This window comes from Glycine soja, chromosome 15 (genome assembly GCF_004193775.1).
Source record: "Glycine soja cultivar W05 chromosome 15, ASM419377v2, whole genome shotgun sequence".
Classification (NCBI taxonomy): Eukaryota; Viridiplantae; Streptophyta; class Magnoliopsida; order Fabales; family Fabaceae; genus Glycine; species Glycine soja.
In genome coordinates, this window is record NC_041016.1 from 26,777,451 (window position 1) to 26,799,338 (window position 21,888).

Here is a 21,888-nt window from a genome sequence, read left to right on the forward strand (position 1 = left end):
TCGTTTGTCCCCCAAGGTCGTGATGACATACTTAACACCGCCATAGAGAGACCAGATCATGGAGGTCGTGTTTGTGCGGCGGGTTCGGGGGTGACAATTAGTCAATACTATGGGAGGACATCACGTGGCTCCACTTCGTCATCCATCTCCATCTCCCAAGAATAGATGGCTGAGATAATAGGAAGCATTAGGGAACAAGTTAAGAATGAGTTTGAAGAAGAAAAAAGCGAAGTCTAGAGACATGGAAAAAGGAGTTGAAGTACACCATTATTATTGAGATGTCACAAAAGGGATCGCAGGTCGCAGCACCTACTCACGTGGATATAAATGTGTTAGGTGCACGTGTGAGAACTAAGGAGAGCAATGCTGAAATTGCTGTCAACCCATCTGGGGAAGAACAAGTTGTGCATATCACACCGACTATGGGGTTGTATGTCGAACGTCAAGATTCTACCAAGCTAGTGGCGTTGGGAAAAATATATCAGGGAGCCTCTACCATACATTGTGTGGTGTATGCAAATGATGTCGTAAGGGTTAGCATTGACAAAGTAATTGACGGTGAAGCTGAAGTCCCGTGCCCCACATCCGAAATTAAGTATGTCAGGTAGGCCCTTAACACATTCATTGCATGGCCAACACCTCTTGTAAAACTGGTATTAGATGAGGTAGTATCCTTAATTTTTTGTCACAAATACTTTTTTACATGTATTTACAAATCTTAGTAACATTTGTGTAATTCATATTTGTTTGCATCATAAAGGATTCAGCCATTAGTCCAAAGTAAGTCGTCGAAGCTGTTGACGGGGTCAAAGATGTTGTTGTGCAGGAGCCCTTGCATGAGTTGATTAAGTGTCTGGTTGACATTTATGACAATCATGTTCAATTTGTGTGGGATGGTAGTAAATTTGGTATTCCAAATCTAGATTCAAAGTTGTTCTTAACATATGCCAATGTGAACCAAATAACAACAGGGGACAAATGGTTGAACATAGCCATACTCCAGTTGTGGACCAAGTAAGTAAATTTCATTTGTGACTTTTCAATCCTTATTGCTTTGTCATATACCTCTTGTTGAGTAATTTGACCAAATCTCAAAATTAGGTATATGGATGAGTGGAGTAGTACCTTGGGTCATGTATCGGTATATGGATTCCTTGAGCCTCAATCAATACACAACGCAAAGGACATACGTGGGCAATGTGAAGAAAATATTGGAAAATGGCTTAAGGAATCTCAACGACAAGTGTACTTAGGAGCTTATCTGAATCAGTAAGTAAAATATATTTAGGCTATCATGCAATGAATTTTGCATTCATTAAGTGTATCTGTTGCATCAATTGCAGGGCCCATTGGCAACTGGTTATTTTGTATCCTACAAACAATCAGGTGGTATGGTTTTGTTCGATGCGGAAAAGGCCTGATGTTCATATCGAAATTTCAATTAACAAGTTAAGTAATATATTTGAAGTCGTTCAACATTTATTTTACATCGAAACATACATTGTGACATTATGTATATGTAAATGATATTAATCTTCCAATGCAGTGCATTTAAGGCATTAAAGACGACTGATGACGGAAAATTTCCTCAAACTACACCCCAGTGGATTGAAGTTAAGGTTAGTCCCAGTTCAAACCATGTTTGCAAATGAAAATGTTCTTAAACTTGTTAATACAAACATTCAATTATTTTTCTCATTTCATGTAGAGTCACATTCAACGAGGAGGCTATGAGTGTGGGTATTATGTGATGCATTGGATGTGGAACATAATTACCGGGGAGTTGAAGACTGATTGGAGTCTGGTAAATTGTCTATTCCCAAAACATTGACGGAAAATGCTCATATTTTCTTTCTTTTTAATTGGAAATGATAATTTGTTTGTTTGTCACAATGTGTAGTGGTTCGGTGATGGCACGCTACTAGACACGAAGATGATCACAGGATTACATAAAAAATGGGTCGAATATTTTTTTTAAACTTAGAAGCATCAATTGTAAAAATCAGTAATTAGATGACATGCGGACATGCAGTTTGTGTTTTTGATGTGTTTGTTTTAAGTTTTATAAACAGTTTTGCTGCTGTAATGATTAATATTTGGCAATCAAAATATAAACACTCTTCAAAGTCCTGGGAATCATAGTGTTATATAGGTCTGTCACCATGTTTTTTCATTTTTGTTTTTGCCATGCACAATGTAGAAGAAATAGAAGTTAGAAACAGGTTTGTTGTCCTTGGCATTTCTCATCATGGTTTAGTTTTTTCACCTCAGCAGTCTTTTTTCCAAGATACACTTGATGTACTCTTTCTTTGTAGTAGGTACCATTTGATGATTTTCAACTAATTATTGATGAAGCTGTTGCCAAAGTTGTTGCTGATTTGGCCCTCAAAGTGGCTAATAGAAAACCGTCGATTGAAAAGGTGAATAATTTATTTGGTAATTTCTAGAGTTAGTACATGAAATAATAAAAACTACAGCTGTGTGTAAACATGATTGTCATTCTGTTGACTAACCCTCTACCCTTGCAAACAGGCAGATATAGTGTTATGCCTTGCTATATAGTAGTAGATGACTGTGTCTGTGTGCGTTTCATATTTAGTTTTTGTTGTCGACTCATGTTTGGCTTATTAGGTTGTTGATTTTGGTTCTGGTTTCATGAAACTATTTTATCTATTTGTCTTGTGTCTATTTAGTGTTTATAGGTTCTGTGTGTGTTTTTAGCTAGTTGGGAGCAACATGTTTCTTTTCATGTTGAGTGATTGGGTAGGCATGCAAATGATTCAGACCAAAAGGAATTGTATTTGTTGAACCTCCTGCTATATCTATGGCTGCATTGGGAGATAAATTTGGTTCATCATTGATTGCTCAAGCAGCGGAAGTGCATCTTGGGGTGGTGGTGGTAAAGGAATAAGAAAGGTTTGCTTCTTGCTTAATCACTACTGTAGCATTTAGAGATTCTTTCCACCCCATTCAACTCAAAAATAAGAAAGAATAGAGGAAATAATGAAATAATGAAAACTACAGCTGTGTGTAAGTGTAAGCATGCTTGTCATTTTGTAGACTAACCTTTTGCCCTTACTTAACTAATAATCTATTATGATGTAAATTTTCATTTAGTTTCATGGATATTTACTTATTTACGTAGTTAGGAATTTTTACTCAAAGGTTTTGAGGCACTTCACTACAAGGTACATCTTCTCTCCCTCATGGACATCTATGACAATTATTGCTTAAATAAGATACATTTAGAGATGTATCTGAAACCTCAATTGTAATTGGAAGTGTAACTATCACAACTAGTTGAAGCTTGCTTAACCTTAGAAAAGATATTATTCTGGGGTCTAGTTCATTCTTTGCATTGAGCGTTATTGTCCTTACCATACCTAACCATTAAGGGACACTGACTATCCGTGTTCCCCTGCAAATCAGTTTATGTCCTTCTATGTACACCATGCATTGCCTACAAAGGAGATCAATCCTGCTGAGAAGCATTGCAAACAGGCAGATATAGTGTTATGCCTGGGTACAAGGTAATAACATCACTTTTTTCTTATGACTGCAACAATATTATTTTCTTTTTATTTTTCCTCTATTTTTTTCAGTACTATGGTGTCGGTATGTCTTTTTCTCTATCCTTACTTGTTTATCCAGACTTGTAGGGGCTTAATTGCATATTGTTAAATGGGTCAAAATAGAACTAGTCTATTTCTAGACAGAGCTGATAATCATTGGCATAAGTTTTATGGAAAAAGCTACTAAATTTTAGAGGACTCTCCACTAGCTAAGCTGGATAAAGCTACTAAATTTTAAGAATATGTCAGAAATTTGGGTGATAGCAAAGTAGCCAACAAAGGAAACTCCCACTGATCAATCAGAAAAGTAGAATATAGATGAATTAAGCATAAGACCATGAACACCTTCTACCACAAGCAAAATTCTATTAGCCTTTTTACCTTGTTTAAGGAAAGTCAGAAATTTCCACAAGCTGTGAACCATCTTCAAATATGTACATGTTGGTCAGTAATATGGTAAAATCGCGCAACGGAGTATTAATTTACTTGTTGGGAGATTCATCATTCTCATATTTGGCATTTGTTTTTCCCTTGACTGGTTGTCATCATCAGTAGATGGAACAGTAGCAGTAAGTTGTCCCATCTTGTTCTGCAAATCAGTAAGAGATTCCTTGGTCACTTTTCCTTTAGGACTTTTCTTTTTGTCCACCAGCTTTAATTCTAGTATGTATAATGCACAACAATCCTGGTTGTTGATCTCATACTCATACAAATGCCACTCGAGATAACTAAGAGGTTGGGGGTCCATGTAATAGGACCTCTTTTGTCCCCCATGTTCCTTCATTACCTGCTTCATTGATTCATGCCAACCATGCCCACTGTAATCCAGAAGTGATCTCTGTTTTCTATTTAAACTTTCAAATGCCCTTCTAGGCTTGTTAAAGAAGAGCCACTCCCTAACAGTTTCACCCTCAAGAAAAGAAAGATCAAAGAACTCTGCAACCAAAAAAATGCTAACAGTTTAATTAAGATAAAAAGTAATAAGCACAGATAGAACAATTTCTTCTACAACGCATTCAATAGACAAGTCTCTTGCTAGAGTTTGCAAAGCTTTAATGAATATAATTAAATAGTGAAACACAACAAAATTAATAAACTCCTTGTGTACTCACCTGGAGCATTCTAGGGGGATTTAGTTGAAGCAGCACCTTCACAACTAGGGATGCCCACTTCCTTTCCCTGCGTCTTAGCAAGAACAGCAGTAAACAAAGGACCATCTTTTACACCAATTCCCCAAGGTCGCAAAATTGGGGTCATGCCAGGAAGACCCTCGTTATTTGCCAACAGCTCATGACAACTACTACAGTAGTTCTGGCACCATTCCACCCCTTGAGCAAGTCTGAAATAGTCCCATAGGGCACATTCTGGGGCTAAGAAAGCAGAAGGTGGAGGGCAGATATTTGGAAGAATGTTAGGTATAATATTCTCTCCATGTTGCACATTGTCATCAGCTTCAAAGAATTGGCTACAATCAAAACCTTCTAAACTAAATTGAGTTGATTCTGAGTTGTTCTTCATTTCTGTGTTGTGTCTGAGGTCATGATATAAATCAAACTGACCCAACAAATTAGAGTTGTGACCCATATCTTGATTTAAAGTGAATGGATGATAATCTAACTATGTCATATATGAGCTATTATAAGCATTGTTGTACAGAGATGAAGCACATCCTTCAAAAGTATGACCTAGTGGTTGGTTATCATTAAAATGCTTCTGCAAGATACCAAGTGCCAAATATTATCTCTTTAAGAAAAGCGAGGAAATAAAAGATTAATCAATAAAGCGCATATATGATTAAACAGACTAAAACTTTCTACTTATACATATTCTCTTTCTGCATACATTGCACATTAGCTTTGTTGTTTTTTTAATTTTATTTTTTGAGAAAATTCAGAAAAAGAATTCATGGTAAAAATATTTGCATTTTCAGAACAACAAACCACTCAAGTGCTGTCATACCCTAATTTCGTCCGGGGACCATCTGTTTGGTGGGATGCAACCTTCGCATGACCGCTTCGAGGAACGTGACACCCATCGTTAGGCAATCTATGAAGTTCCGCGACATGTCGGGAGTCGAAAGGAAGCATTATTGCACAATCCGTAAAGTTCCGTAACATTCCAAAAGTCAAAGAGGGGATGGTTGCATAATCCGTAAAGTTTCGTGACATTGCGAAAAGAAAACAAATATCGTTATGTAATTCGTAAAGTTCCGTAATGTTATGGAAAAAGAATCAGCAAAAAAAGGGCAAAGGGGAGTGTATTTAGCAAAATGGAGTGTGTAAATAAAAATGAGTGCATTTAGCAAAGGGGGGGGGGTGAACTTATCAAGATCCTCCACGTTTTGTTGGAAAATGGTTTCCGGAGCTTCCGAGGCTTTCGTAATGCTTCCTTAAAATTCCTAAAACTTTGAGTAAGCCTATTTCACTTAATATTGGTGAAAGAGAAGAGAAAAAAGAGGGAAATCCTATATGCTTGCTTAAAGCTTCCATAATACTTCCGTAAAATTCTTAAAACCCTAAATAAACATATTTCACTTAATATGGGTGAGAAGGAAGAGAAAAAAGAAGAAATTCAAGTCCTATATGCTTCTGTAAAGCTTCCATAACTTTTCTGTAAAATTATGAAAGAAAGGGGGGGGGGTGCAAATAGCAGTTTTCAAATTTTCGAATTTGGGCCCTTCCAGAATATTTTCGAAGCAGGGTTGCTTCTGGAGGAAGCAACCCAACTCGCCTGGGTGAGCTGGGCGGCAACCTCCTCCCCCTTTTTCCCTTTAAATAGGCGAAAAGGGGCTGTTCCAAAGATCCCTCATCCCCTTGGCTATGCATTTCAGCTGCTTTGGGTGAAAAAAAATATTTCCGTGAAGAAAATCCGAGCCGAGGTGCTTCTGTAACGCTTTCGAGACGTTTCCGTGGGCGAATCCGTGAAGTTTTTCCGTCGTTCTTCATCGTTCTTCATCCGTTCTTCGTTCGTTCTTCGTTCTTCAACGGGTAGTTTTCGAATCCGAGACTTTCAATTCATTTCTTGTTTTTTTAGCTTGCATCTTCATTTCGTTCATTTTCGGTTTTCTTTTCTTTCGTCTTTAACGCGTTTTTACCGTTTATTTAAGTCGTTTTCTCGCCTAATAAATGATAAAATGAATTTCAACCGATCATTTACGTTGTAATCTCGTTTAATCACTGTTAAAACAAAATCTAACCGATTGTTCACGCTGTAACCTAGGTTAAACCAAAAAAGGTAAAATAATAATAAAATAATCAAAATATCTTGAAAAATAATAATAAAATAATCAAAATATCTTTGAATAAAATAATAAAAAAAATCAATCGGACGTTTTTCTTTGGAAGTTTCCTTGGATCAATTGGCTAATAACCAAAGTGAAACTAGAGCTAAAATCAACTCACAAATCAAGCTTTGTCCGCAAAAATCACTACAAAACCGTTTTAAGGTCCAACGCCTTAAACAGTCCTTTTTGCTTTTATCGGTTAACATGGACCGTTCAAAAGCATAAAATCAACACATAACTTTACCGCTTTTGCAAGAACTACGTAGGTCTGATTTCCTCATCGCAGTTGAGGATACATAGGAGCAAAAGCCCCGCTTTTGTCGACCACCCCAAGAGATCGTTAATGGTCCAACACCTTAATGTTTCTCTCCTTTCAAAAACAAGAGATCGTTAATGGTCCAACACCTTAACGTTTCTCTCCTTTCAAAAACAAGAGATCGTTAATGGTCCAACACCTTAACGTTTCTCTCCTTTCAAAATCAAAAGACCGTTTAATGGTCCAACACCTTAAATGACCTTTGTTCAAATAAAATTTATCTTGCAAAAAAGGATAAAAACAACTTAACCAACGTTCAGTTCTCAAAGAACTACGTAGGTCTGATTTCTTTATCACAATTGAGGAATACATAGGAGCAAGGGAAACACCCTTGTCGACCACAAAAAGATAAAAAAATACAAAAAAACTTAGGTTCTAGGAGAGCATTCATCCATAGATAGCATTACTTTTAATTCATTCCTACCCCATACTTGCCTTGATTTAGGCACTCAACTTTCATTCATGGAATTACAACATACACCCTTATTAGATTGATCCATATTTACAGTTTTTTTAACACATATATACAGAAATAGTATGTGTATATACAGAAATAGTCTGTGTATGCTATTTACTTTGACCATTTCAATTCTTACCCAATATCTCCCCCAAATTTAGAACAAATTTACCTTGATAATTACTTCCCCAAATTAGGGACAAATTTGCTTTGAACCAAGCTTCCTGTGGATGATGCTCTCCTACAACCTTAGACAAGGTAGCAGGAAATAACACTGTATAGGCTCAAGGTTCAATCAATCAATAATTCATTCAGCTCAAACTCGGTGCAAGGGATAAATTATTCAAGCACATGGTCAGCTTTTTGGCTAAGTGGCTATCACAATCAAACATGGCCTTTATCATCCTCAATTTCATGCATTCAGTCCATACTTCAGAGATTCATGCAAAAATCAGTACTAAATGATAGCTGTTTCTCTCAAAATTTAAGGATCACACTCTCACCGGGATACGGTTAATGCATTCCTTCACAATCAATCTGACAAACTGACTAACATTTTCAGTCATACTTCCAATCACATGCTCATTCTCTTCTAATGACTGCAAGCTTGACCAAAACAAACATCTAACCATTCCAATCCACTTAATACATACATTTGCTCAATCAATTCACTCACAAACACTCAATTCATAACAAACGACCACTAAATCAAATTCAACCAATTCATTGTTCAAACAAGCTTTTTATACAAGCAAACTAAATGATTAAAATCAAAACAACTGAAACATAAATCAAACTCAAAAGCAAACTAAATACTGATAAACTAAAGTGTTCATAATTTGAAAAATTAAAAACAAAACAAAATTTAAATGTCTTGATCCTCCTGTGGCTGATCCTCATTCAGATCCAGTACTAGAGCTGCTGATGAATCCTGAATGGTGAGCTACTCATGGTCCAATACTGGTGCAGATGGTTGGGTATCCTCAGCTAGCATAGTGTCCTCAGGAACAGGTGCAGGAGATTGATGGAAGCTTGCTTGTGGGGCTTCTATGGAGGCTGGATCTTTGAGCTTCAATGAGGTCCTTTAATGGTGGTTTTCCACCATGGAGATGCAGCGGAAGACAAAGGAGAAGAGGTGAGAGGAGGCGCCATCCACTAGGGAATAAGCCATGGAAGAAGGAGCTTCACCACCAAGATGAGCCTTGGATAAGAAGCTTGGAGAGGAGGCTTCAATGGAGGAAAAGAAAGAGGGAGAGAAAGAGAGAGGGGGGAGCACGGAATTGAAGGAAGAAAAAGGGAGAGAAGTTGAACTTTGAGTTATGTCTCACAAAACTCTCATTCATCAAAGTTACAACAAGTGTTACACATGCTTCTATTTATAGACTAGGTAGCTTCCTTGAAAATATTTCTTGAGAAAACTTCCTTGAGAAGCTTCTTTGAGAAAACTTCCTTGAGAAGCTAGAGCTTAGCTACACACACCCCTCTCATAACTAAGCTCACCTCCTTGAGAAGATTCCTTAAGAAGATTCCTAAAGAAGCTAGAGCTTAGCTACACATACCTCTCTAATAGCTAAGTCCACCTCCTTGAGATGAGAAGCTAGAGCTTAGCTACACACCCCCTATAATAGCTAAGCTCACTCCCATGAAAAAATACATGAAAATACAAAAAAAAAATCCCTACTACAAAGACTACTCAAAATGCCTCGAAATACAAGACTAAAACCCTATACTACTAGAATGACCAAAATACAAGGCCCAAACGAAGGAAAAACCTATTCTAATATTTACAAAGATAAGCGGGCTCATACTTAGCCCATGGGCTCGAAATCTACCCTAAGGCTCATGAGAACCCTAGGGCCTTTCCTTGGATCTTTGGCACAATCTACCTGGAGTCTTCTATCCAATGCCCTTGCGGGGTAGGATTGCATCATTCCCTCCACCTTGGAAAGGATTTGACCTCAAATCCCGAGGTTCTTCATACTCTGGGCTCCTTCCATCGACACCTGTAAAAAGAACAAAAACATATGTATTAGTAGTGTTTGGTATGTTGAAGTAAGGTAAGGTCTGAAAACCCCTTTCATGGACATCTTCCCATGAGGGAACATGGTTCCTCACCAACTTAATGAGTGGTGCTACAAGTATAGAAAAATATGGGACAAACCTTTTGTAAAAGTTTGTTAAGTCATGGAAGCCCCAGATTTCCCTTATACTTGGTGGAGGGGGCCAATCAGGAATGACCTTTATTCTCTTAGGGTCCGTGGGAACCCCTTGATCACTATTTAAAAAATTAAGGAAAGTAATGCAATAAAGCGTACCTTTTTCTGTATTTTTATGTTGATTATTCCTACAAAAAAATACGACAAACCTAAGGTGTCCCATATGACCACCTAAGTTTGTATTAAAACCAAAAATGAGAACAAACCTACCTAATGAGTCCCTATGTACATCAATCATGAAGACGTTGGGTGCATGATTGATTTTACAAAAGAGGGTTGCAACACTCAACACATTCATCATATCACTTATTGTAGGGATTTGGTGCCTAATAATACCTATTTTGGGCACCAACAAAGCACAAGGATTTAAGCTCTTACGAACCAAACCCTCATCCAACAACTCCTTTACTTGAGGAATAACCTCAAGCCCAAGAGGTGTGGCAGTGCTAACAAGTGTCTTTTTACAAAAGAGAAAATGTGGAGGTTGTCTAAGAGGGAAAGTTTCTTTAATGTTTGTCTTTATTGTAAAATGAGTTTCCTTCTTAGCTAACTTCTTGGAGGAGACACTTACCTCCTTACACTTCTCTTTAACCACTAATGGTTGTCCATCTTCTTGGGGGTAGATTTCTTCACTAGATTCTTCCCCTTTTGCTTCTTCACTTTCACTAGAGGAAGGTGAAGTAGTAGCCTCATCTTGGCTACTATAAATGTCTTGCACCCTCATAATCATGGTTTTTGTGGTGGGGCATTGAGAAGTAATGTGTCCTCTTCCAAGACATTTAAAGCACTTTATAGAGCTAGTTTTCTCTTGCATACTAGCCTTAGGGGCTTGCTTTTCTATTGTCTTCCCCTTATCATCTTTGGGCTTAGAAGGTGTCACCCCTAAGATGCCTTGACCTTGGTCTTTCTTTGGATAAGAGTGAGAGCCATAAGATTTTGAAGTAGACTTCTTTTTAAGTTGTTGCTCTACCCTTGTTTTCCAATCTAAGTTATCCTCTACATTGTCCTTCCCATGGAAGTATGAGAGGTTAATGTTAGCCACTTGAGGCTTTCTTTCCTTTTCTCTTCTATGGGAGTGAGGTCTAAGATGTGACCTATGCCTTCCTTTGTAATAGTCACGAAGTTCTTCACTTAGGCTCTTGCAAGAGTTATGACTACTATAGGAGGCATGTTTTTCTCTTTTCATTTCTTTCATTATTTTTCTTCTTTCTTCCTCTCTTATTTTCTTTCCTTCACCTTGACTTATTTCTTCAACTCTTTTTTTCCCTTTTTCTTTTGTCTCTTGTTTTTCTTTCCATAACTTGAGGGAACTCAACTCATCTAAGATTCTAGATAAAGGGTCTTTATGACTAGTACCCTTGCCATTAACACTAGATGAATGATGACTCATGTTGGTTCCTAAGTTGTGGTTCTTTCTTGTTGGAGGTTTGAAAACAAAAGGTAAAAGAAACTATGGTTGAAACTAGCCAAAATAAACACTAAAAGAGGTGTGAAAGATAAGGGAAAAAACTAATTGGTAAAATGCAAGCTATCTAGGCGGTTTGACAATGGAAGGTAAAGGAAATAAGCTATGAAAGTAAGCAAGAAAAGTAAACTAGGTGAATCCTAAGAGTGTTTGGATGACCACATTCAAGGTTCGCAACAAAACACTCACTATCCTAAGGAAAAATTGCCTAAAATTATTACACACAAATGGAAGTTTGGTAACCTTATTGGAGGCTCCCAACACACTTCCAATGAAAGGCCTTTTTGATACAAAACTTGAAAGCAATGAAGGTAAGTAAATTGCAAATTAAAAAATTACAAAATGTCCTCAATTTTGGTGGTTGTTCTCTCTTTGGTTATTCACTCAATTTGGAGTACTTCTTAGTCCAATAGCTCTTAAAGTGGTTGGCCCCTTACTTCTTGACTCAAATTCTTCAAGGGATGGCACCAATCCTCCTTCCAATTCCCTATATGGCAACCCACAAACAAGGAAACAAAGAGACAAGCAATAACCAAAGACAAAAAAAAAATGAAATGAAAGCTAAACCAATGGAGTTTTAACAAGACAATTTTTCAAGGATTATTCAACAATTAAAGCAATGAAAAGGACATAGAAGCAAGCTAGTACTCAAAGAGAAACTTAGAATGGCTCTAGAGTAGAGTAAAAAAACTGAAAAAAAAGACTCAAAAAACCTCTAGCTTTGGCACTTGTCTTCACACTAATTTTCAATTGAAATTTTGGAACTAAGATTGGTATAACATAGGCACCAATTATAGAATAAATTTTGAGCCAAAACAACAAGCACACTTCCCTTTCATTTTTTTCCTGGATACTGATTTTCCTGCCAAATTGTGTGATTTTTCGTATTTTTTCCTTTTATCCAAATCACTTTTTTATTTTTTTATAACTTTTTTCCAGATGTCTAGAAAATCCAGTAAAAATTTCAGCTCAAAATTCGAAGTAACCAATTCTCAGTAATTTTTACAAGTTTGTATGTCCAAGCTGCCAGCACCAGCGATTTTGTTTTTTAAGCATGGTATATTGATTGCCTTGGGCTTACTTTCCACCTTCCTATGTATGTTGAACTCACCAGGATTGTTTACCACAGTTTTAGGAGTTCAATATTCACTTAGGATCAACATTTCAGCCAGCAATTCAATCACCAAAACTCAAATTCACAATAGACACAATCATAAGGAAACCTAAAAGTTCAAGAAAAGGTTCACAATCAAAGACTCTCTAAGAATTTTGCATCAACATGTTAAGGACTAATTAACATGAAAGATTTGACTCAAATCAAATAATAGGCTAAAATAATTTCATACACATGAGAAAATGAGTTAGACAAAGAAACAAGAAAATAAAATTCAGCACAACATAAGAAATCTTATGTGACAAGTTTCATGACTAGACATGACTTCTATGACAAAACTACAATAGGTGAACAAGTCACTCTAGATTTTTGAGGTTTTCTTATACTTTAATATTTTTGTAAGAATTTTATGGTTTAGGTTTCATCCACAAAAAATAACAAGACAAAACTCAAAGGAACCTAAACTCAACACAATTCATGGTTCAAGAACAAGAACAAGAAATTTGAACCATAGAGAATAAAATCTAGCTTCTATAGCAAGTTTAATCGGTGGAAACTCTAAAGAATCATGTTAACAACATTTATCACAAGACATGTGAGGAGATACATGGAGAAAAATGAAGAAAAACATTGGAAGAGAAGGTAAAGCAAAAAATTAATGGAGGTTTAAGGAGCACCTACTTGAAGCTCTTGTGCTCTGATTACCACTTGATGGAAGCTTGCTTGTGGGGTTTCTATGGAGGCTGGATCTTTGAGCTTCAATGAGGTCCTTTAATGGTGGTTTTCCACCATGGAGATGCAGTGGAAGACAATGGAGAAGAGGTGAGAGGAGGCGCCATCCACTAGGGAATAAGCCATGGAAGAAGGAGCTTCACCACCAAGATGAGCCTTGGATAAGAAGCTTGGAGAGGAGGCTTCAATGGAGGAAAAGAAAGAGGGAGAGAAAGAGAGAGGGGGGAGCACGAAATTGAAGGAAGAAAAAGGGAGAGAAGTTGAACTTTGAGTTATGTCTCACAAGACTCTCATTCATCAAAGTTACAACAAGTGTTACACATGCTTCTATTTATAGACTAGGTAGCTTCCTTGAAAAGATTTCTTGAGAAAACTTTCTTGAGAAGCTTCTTTGAGAAAACTTCCTTGAGAAGCTAGAGCTTAGCTACACACACCCTTCTCATAACTAAGCTCACCTCCTTGAGAAGCTTCCTTAAGAAGATTCCTAAAGAAGCTAGAGCTTAGCTACACACACCTCTCTAATAGCTAAGTTCACTTCCTTGAGATGAGAAGCTAGAGCTTAGCTACACACCCCCTATAATAGCTAAGCTCACTCCCATGAAAAAATACATGAAAATATAAAAAAAAATCCCTACTACAAAGACTACTCAAAATGCCTCAAAATACAAGACTAAAACCTTATACTACTAGAATGGCCAAAATACAAGGCCCAAACGAAGGAAAAACCTATTCTAATATTTATAAAGATAAGCGGGCTCATACTTAGCCCATGGGCTTGAAATCTACCCTAAGGCTCATGAGAATCCTAGGGCCTTCCCTTGGATCTTTGGCACAATCTACCTGGAGTCTTCTATCCAATGCCCTTGCGGGGTAGGATTGCATCAGAGATGGCTTTGGAATAGGCTCTAGTGAAGGTACTTCCTCCTGAGCCACCACCGAGTCAGAAACAAATTCAAAGGGCTCAGGAGGAGTAGGCTCATCCTCCTCCACTGGTATCTACTCCTTTGCAGCGTCAGGCTCTTGGCTATAGAGGTCCCACCCCCTCTAGAAGGAGAAGGCTGGACTCTCGGCCAAGCCACCCGTGTAAGGAACTTATCTGTGCTCATAATAGATGGTAGGCTTGAGCTCTGGAGACTCTGCATGATAATGACCTGCCCTCTGTGTAAGCTCTAGAGCATAGAATGAAGCATCTCTGGTGTAAACGAAAAACCTGAGGGTCCAAATGATGAAGGAGCTAGAAGTTGTATTTGAGTAGATGGAGTAGAAGAAGAAGGTGTTGGAGGAGTGGATGAAGATGGTGCGGCTGTCTCTAGTGCTGTTGAAGTAGTAGGGGCCTATGATCTCTTGCCCCTGGTCTTCCTAGGCCCTTTGAATGTTACTGTTGGATCATCTAGATTCCAACAATTCTTCTTAATGTACGCCAAGTTAATGGCAAGGCTAAGGCTCTCAAGAGATCTGGAGTCAGATGTGACTCTTCTAGCATTACACAAAGTTGTGATTAAGGCCGGAAATCCAAGCCTAGAGGAGTCATGCTGGGCAATAAGAGAAATATGGTGGGAGATGAGGTAATCCACAATCATGTCCATCTTCATAATTATTCCATAGATTAACTTGACCCTGTTTAGTGTGACATCAGATGTGTGGGAGGTAGGAACCAAGTTAGAGAAGGAAAGAACGCTCTAGGTCTGAGCGAGAGTGGTCATGTTCTTTCTTAGGATCTTCAAAGGAAAACCATCAACATTTAACTCGAATCCCCTTCCTAGGATGCATAGCTTAGCAGCCAACTCCTGAGGATCAGGCCTCAGGAGTGAAAACCGGGAATAAGCACAGAGATTCTCCCCCTCTTCCAGAATTACAAGGGTCTTCAGGAATGTGTTCAAAGTATTTTCATCAAATTTGATCAAATGACCTCTAACCCTCACCTGCTTAGGTGACTTGTCTTCTGGGTCGTAGAGGTTTGCATAGAATTCCTTGATGATAGCTACATCAATACTACTTTCAGTGAAGCTTGTCAACTCTTCATCCCATTTCCTTCTCTCGAGTTCCTCCTTAAGTTCATCAAATTCAGTGTGGTATACTACCACATTTCTCTCTGGCAGCAGCTTCCTAGGTACCACAATATCATTATATCTTTCCTAGGTTTCTTGTGAATGGAATCTTGATGTGAGAAGATGAAGAAGCAAAGGACTTTCTCTTCTTGGAAGCCATTTGAAAACATAAGATCAAACAACAAAAGATTGTCACAGGTTATTTTCAACAAAAACAGAAAAATAAAACTAAAATTTTGACTAGGCGCTTAGCGTAGAAGGCTGGGCTTAGTGTGTCGTATAAAATTTTGCTCATGGGCTAAGCGCCGCAGACTCGCGCTTAGCCTGAAGACACATAAAATATTTTTTTGTAGATTAGGCTTAGCGCAACATGTTGGGCTTAGCCTAAGTCTACAATTTTTCAAAACAGAAGAGGGTCTGGGCTTAGCGCAGCATGGCGTGCTTAGCTCAGCCTCACTAGAATGACACTCAGGCTTAGCGCACTGGGCACGCTTAGCCTTATTCAAAGGATTGACTAACAGAAGCATAGTGGCGCTTAGCCTGACAGACCAGGCTTAGTGCTGAACAAAAATTTCAAAAATCTTAATGTTTGAAACATTAGTCCCACTTAGCGCACAAACGCGCTTAGCGGGTTCATCATTTTCGTTCATTAGCAGGGATGAACGCCCTTAGCACGACATGGTCTGCTTAGCGCGATCATCTGCAAATCCAAAAATTTAACAGTTGTGATGAACAGGCTATGCGCAGCAGGTGCGCTTAGCGCGTTCATTGCGATTTCCAACAGAAACACAGGGGTCTTCACCCCTTTCAGCCACATTGCCCTTAATGGGATTCTAAGTTACCTAAAATCCTAAAATGACTAACTCTAAAGCTAGAAACCTTAACCCTAACAACCTACAACTAAGAAAACCCAAAATCATCTATCCTATGGTTTGAGAATTAAAAAATGCAAACGAACAATGCAAGAGAACTTACTTAGATTATGTCTATGCAAGGAAATGAGGCAAGCAGATGCAATGTATGATTTGGAAGCAAGAAAACGCAGTACCAGAGGTAGAGGTAACTTTGGGTATCACCCAAAGTGCCTCAGCCTTTTGTTTTTTAAAACTGAAATTCGTATGGTGCGCTTAGCGCACAGCTGCGCTTAGCCTGCCCACGTGATGTTTGAGTTTAAAATCCCAAGTGCTTAGCCTAAACTCGCGCTAAGCCCAACTTGAAGTTTCAAATTGCAGAAAGGATCTGGGGATTAGTGCAGTAGGCTACGCTTAGCGCTTTCTGAAACACAAAATTTTCTGCAAAATGCGCTTAGCCTGAGATATGAGGCTTAGCGCGTAATCAAGCTTCAACTTACAAAGAGTAGTTCAGGCTTAGCACAACAAATGAAACAAACAAATGATGGGATCTTTGTCAACCAAGCAAAGTATTGCAAGGAACTCATAAAGAGATTTGGAATGGAAAACTCAAAACACTTGGCTACTCCTATGATTACAAGTTGTTATCTTGACAAAGATGAATTCGGTCAACCTGTTGATGCAAAGCAATACAGAGGTATGATTGGATCTCTACTCTACTTATCTGCAAGTAGGCCAGATATTATGTTTAGTGTATGTATGTGTGCAAGATTTCAATCAAATCCAAGGTACTCACATCTAATGGCAGTAAAAAGAATCATAAGATATCTATTAGGAACAGTTAACTTAGGATTATGGTACCCTAAGAATTCTTTATGCAATTTAGTAGGCTACTCAGATTCAAATTTTGCTGGATCAAAAACAGATAGGAAAAGCACTAGTGGAACATGTCAATTCATAGGTTCTGCTCTTGTTTCTTGGAATAGCAAGAAGCAAAATAGTGTAGCATTGTCCATAACAGAAGCAGAATACATTTCTGCTGGTAGTTGTTGTGCACAGGTTCTATGGATGAAACAACAACTATCTGATTATGGAATTGTATTAGATCACATTCCCATAAAATGTGATAACACAAGTTCCATAAACATATCTAAAAATCCAGTCCTTCACTCTAGAACCAAGCATATAGAAATTAGGCATCATTTTATTAGAGATCATGTCTTAAAAGGTGATGTTGTCTTAGAATTTGTAGATACAAAAAATCAACTTGCAGACATCATCACAAAACCACTAAACAAAGATTCTTTCTACACTATTAGAAGAGAATTAGGACTACTAGATGCTAGTGACTTATCTAAATGATCTATATTATTATGACATTTGAACAATTTAGTATTTCTTTATTTGCATGGTTTGATTGAACAATTATGAATTATGTTATATGACTATGTGGTTTTTATATATTTGATCTATTCATGTTTCTTGCTTCATGATTGGTTTATATTCTTCAATGTATGCCTTGTGAATGATTAATAGTATATGTTTGTCTTATACTTGTTACACACTTTGGCTTTTTGTTGATGCCAAAGAGGGAGAGAAATAGGGATTAAATCAAGAACTCACATAAGTAATTAACTTAATTTCAAGTGAAGCATAAACTCAAAAAAAAAGGCGGAGAATTTAAGTGAGTGATCGACTAGGAAAAATGTGTGTTTGTGTTTCTTGATTTTAGAGTTGTCATCATCAAAAAGGGGGAGATTGTAGAAGCAAATTTCATTGCTTCATGATGATGAATCAAGATTGATTCAAGGTGTTTTGATGATAACAAAGATGATGACAAAAAGCCCATGAGAATGATTTCAAGATTGAGTCAAGAACAATTCAAGAATCAAGAGAAAGATTCAAGAAAAATTTTCATCAAGAAGATTCAGGATTCAAGATTCAAGAATAATCAAGATCTAGATTCAAGACTCAAAGATTCAAGAATCAAGACAAGACTTAATCAAGATAAGTATTAAAAAGTTTTTCAAAACATTGAGTAACACAAGAAGTTTTCACAAAATCATTACCAAAGAGTTTTACTCTCTGGTAATCGACTACCAGATTATAGTAATCGATTAAAAGTGGTTTTAAAACGTTGAGATTTTCAAAATTCAAAATGAAGAGTCACATCTGTTGATGTGTAATCGATTACACCTTTATGGTAATCAATTACCAGTGACTGTTTTCGAAAAATTCATTTCCAAAAGTCACATTTCTTCAAGTGACTTGTTTTTGAAGATTCTTTCAAAAGTCATATCTTTTTAAGTGATTAGTTTTTAACGGAATTTCCAAGAGTTACAAGTTTTGACTTGAGTCATCAAGAAACTATAAATATGTGACCTTGGCATGAAACAAAAAAAATTCATATCTATCATCTCTTTCAATCATTCTATCTTTCAATCTATCTTTCAACATCTTCTTTCATTTCTTTCATAACTTTCTGGTTTCATCTTCTCTTCATCTTTCTTTCTAAAAGTTTTTGTTCAAAACTTTTTCTTCCAAGAAAAGTTCTTTGTTCAAAAACTTGTGCTATTCATCGTTTTCATTCCCTTCTCTCTTTGCCAAAAAGAATTTGCCAAGGAATAACTGCCTAAATTCTTTTTGTGTCTCTCTTCTCCCTTTTCCAAAAGAACGAAGGACTAACCGCCTGAATTCTTTTGTGTCTCCCTTCTTCCTTGTCAAAGAATTCAAAACGACACATTCTGAGAATTCTTTTGATTCTTCCCTTTCCCATAAACAAAATATTTCAAAGGACTAACCGCCTGAGAATTCTTTTGTTTTCCCCTTCACAAAGTTTCGAAGGACTAACCGCCTAAGAACTTTGTCTTAACACATTGGAGGGTACATCCTTTGTGGTACAAGTAAAGGGTACATCTACTTGGGTTGTTGTGACAGAGAACAAGAGATGGTACATCTCTTGTGGATTTGTTCTAGTGGAGGGTACATCCACTAGGTTGTTCAAAGAGAACAAGGGAGTGCACATCCCTTGTGGATCTTTGCTTGTAAAGGATTTTACAAGGTTGAAAAGAAATCTCAAGGATCGCATGTCGCTTGAGGACTGGATGTAGGCACGGGTTGTTGCCGAACCAGTATAAATCTCTTGTGTTTGTCTTCTTCTTCCATACTCTTCTAATTTCCGCTGTGCACTTTAATTATTGCTTTTACTTTTGGTAATATTAAGAAGGATAGATTTTTAATTAGTAAAGGTTTGTTAATAAATAATTCAACCCCCCCTTCTTAATTATTCCGAGGCCACTTGATCCAACATAAGCTAGTAAGCATGACAGAAATCAAGGAAGGATCCTCAACCAAAACCTCACAGTCATTGTTTCACTTAAGCTCAAGTGTTTTAGGCTTATTCCATCATAAACAACCAAAACAAGTTCCAACCTTTGCATTTCATCTCATACCATACAACAATGAACACACAAAATTGAATCCGAAGGACTTTCTAGGCTTGTAATGGGGTTAGGCTTCCAACAAATCATGGTTTTTCTAGGATTCAAAAGCTTAGGTTCTAGGAGAGCATTCATCCATAAATAAACCTTCACCTCTTTCATTCATTCCTGCCCCATACTAGCCCTTTATTTAGGCACTTAGCTTTCATTCATTATTTTGCAGCATAAACACTTATTAATTTCATTTGTACTTATAGTTTTTTTTTAACATAGAAAACATTATTTACATAAACAATGTGTGTATACGATTTTCTTTGACCATTTCTATTCTTACCCAGTGCCTCCCCCAAATTTGGGACAAATTTTCTTTGAACCCAGCTTCTGTGGATGATGCTCTCCTACAACCTAAAATAAGGTAGCAGAAGATACAACTGAATAGGCTCCAGGTTCAATCAATCAATAAATTCATTAAGCTCAAACTAGGTGCAAGGGATAATTCATTCTAACATATGGTCAACTTTTTGGCTAAGTGGCTATTCACAATCAAACATGGCCTTCATCATCCTCAAATTCATGCATCCAGTCCATACTTCAGAGATTCACGCAAAAATCAATAATAATGATAGTCGTTTCTCTCTAAATTTAAGGATCACACTCTCACCGGGATACAGTTAATGTATTCCTTCACAATCAATCTGACAACCAACTAACATTTTTAGACATACTTCCAATCACATGCCCATTCTCTTCTAAAGACTGCAAACTTGATCGAAATAATCATCTAATCATCCCAATCCATTCAATTCATACATTTGCTCAATCAAATCATTTTCAAACACTCATTTCATACCAAACAAGCCACTGCATACAAAGTTCAACCAATTCACTGTTCAATCAAGTTTTTTGTACAAGCAAACAAACAACTACACTACTAAAATTTAAATACTGAAATTTAAAGAACTGAAACATAAAAGTTGAAATTTAAATGACATAAATCATAAAATAACTAAAAATAAACTAAAGTGTTCAGAATGCAAAAAGTTAAACGTCCTGCTCCTCTTGTGGCTGGTCTTCATTCAAATCTAGTGTTGGAGTTGCTGATGAATCCTGAATAGGCTACTCAGGCTCCACAACTGGTGTAGATGGATGGGTCTCCTCAAGAGCAGGTGTAGAGGATGGCTCAGGTATCTGTGATGTGCCATCATTTTCTTCTATTTTTTAAACCCTTTTTGCACCATTTTAATTATTGATTGGTCTTAATTGTCAATTAATTAGGCAGTTTTATTATTTGGGCTCATTTAGCTAATTTGATGTTTTTAATCTAATTTCAGGAATTAATGAAACATTGGGCTTAATCCGGATTTTGGTTGTGGACTTGAAGAGGCCAAATAAAGCAGCGCTTACCTTAGTTAATTTCTAATTAGGAAATTTCGCAATTTTATTTTATGTTGTTCAGTGTTTATTTCGTTTTGGGCCGGAGTATTGTAATAGGACCGAGTGACTTTGAGTGACTCTTTTTAAATAGCTGCCTTGGGATTCGTGCAGGGTATTCTGTTATGCTATTCATTATTCAGAGCTTTTGTTTTAGGGTTTTCGTTTTTCTGCTTGATGCTACTGTTCACGTAATGCAATTTTACGTTTTCTGCTTCTAATTACAGTTTCGTTCTTGCTTCTTCTTCTATTTTCATTTACGTTTCTGTTCATTTACGATTCTGTTCATTTACGTTTCTGTTTAATGTTTCATTTGCGTTTTCTGTTTGAATCCATGGAAGGCTAGATTTTCTGGTGTTGTTTCCTTTTGAGGACGAAGCCCAACTCTCTTTGAGGTTTCGCTTGTAATGTGGTTTCCTGGCAGTTTTCCCTTCACCAGTTATCCCAATTTCGTGAACATTAATCAGTGCATGCTTCATGTTCGATTAATTGCCTCTGAGCCTAACTTGCGTTCATGCTTAATGGACGAAGGGCTAACTGGTGTATGTGGTGCCTAATCACGTATTGAAAACCCTAAGTTGATTTTCGCTTAGTAAATTGAAATAGGGTTGGATTAAGTGGTTGACTGTTAGGGACGAATTCTCCATAAACCAGGATAAGAGAATGGCTTCTGAATCAGAGGAAACAACCCGTTTTTAATATTAGTAGTTTCGTATTCCAGTTTACTTGTTCTGCTCTTTAATTACCAAACAACCAAACCCCCCCCCCAATCGTTACTGTTACTGCAAGTATATTATGAACATTTGGTTTGTCACTGCTCGTTGGGAAACGACCTAGGATCACTTCCTAGTTACTGCATTTTCATGTTTATTTGATTCGGGTACGGCCTCGATCAAATTTGGCGCCGTTGCCGGGGAGCAGTGTCCAAAGGTTCATAATAGCTAGCTAGTGTTGTGTGTTTAA

General features: G+C 37.3%; 2 protein-coding genes across 2 annotated transcripts; one reads left to right on the forward strand and one right to left on the reverse strand.

The window, feature by feature from the left end:
* The first annotated feature begins 791 nt into the window (after positions 1 to 791).
* Positions 792 to 5,298, forward strand: LOC114387406. The gene is made up of 6 exons (XM_028347594.1): positions 792 to 1,014; positions 1,102 to 1,269; positions 1,344 to 1,448; positions 1,547 to 1,619; positions 1,709 to 1,804; positions 1,901 to 5,298. Exons 2-6 carry the CDS (start codon positions 1,106 to 1,108, stop codon positions 1,976 to 1,978), a joined length of 516 nt encoding a protein of 171 aa, XP_028203395.1. The 5' UTR covers positions 792 to 1,014; positions 1,102 to 1,105; the 3' UTR covers positions 1,979 to 5,298.
* LOC114386024 (transcription factor VOZ1-like) lies at positions 4,018 to 5,156 on the reverse strand. The gene is made up of 2 exons (XM_028346036.1): positions 4,721 to 5,156; positions 4,018 to 4,508 (listed from the first exon to the last, which is right to left on the reverse strand). Exons 1-2 carry the CDS (start codon positions 5,154 to 5,156, stop codon positions 4,018 to 4,020), a joined length of 927 nt encoding a protein of 308 aa, XP_028201837.1.
* Positions 5,299 to 21,888: the final 16,590 nt, after the last annotated feature.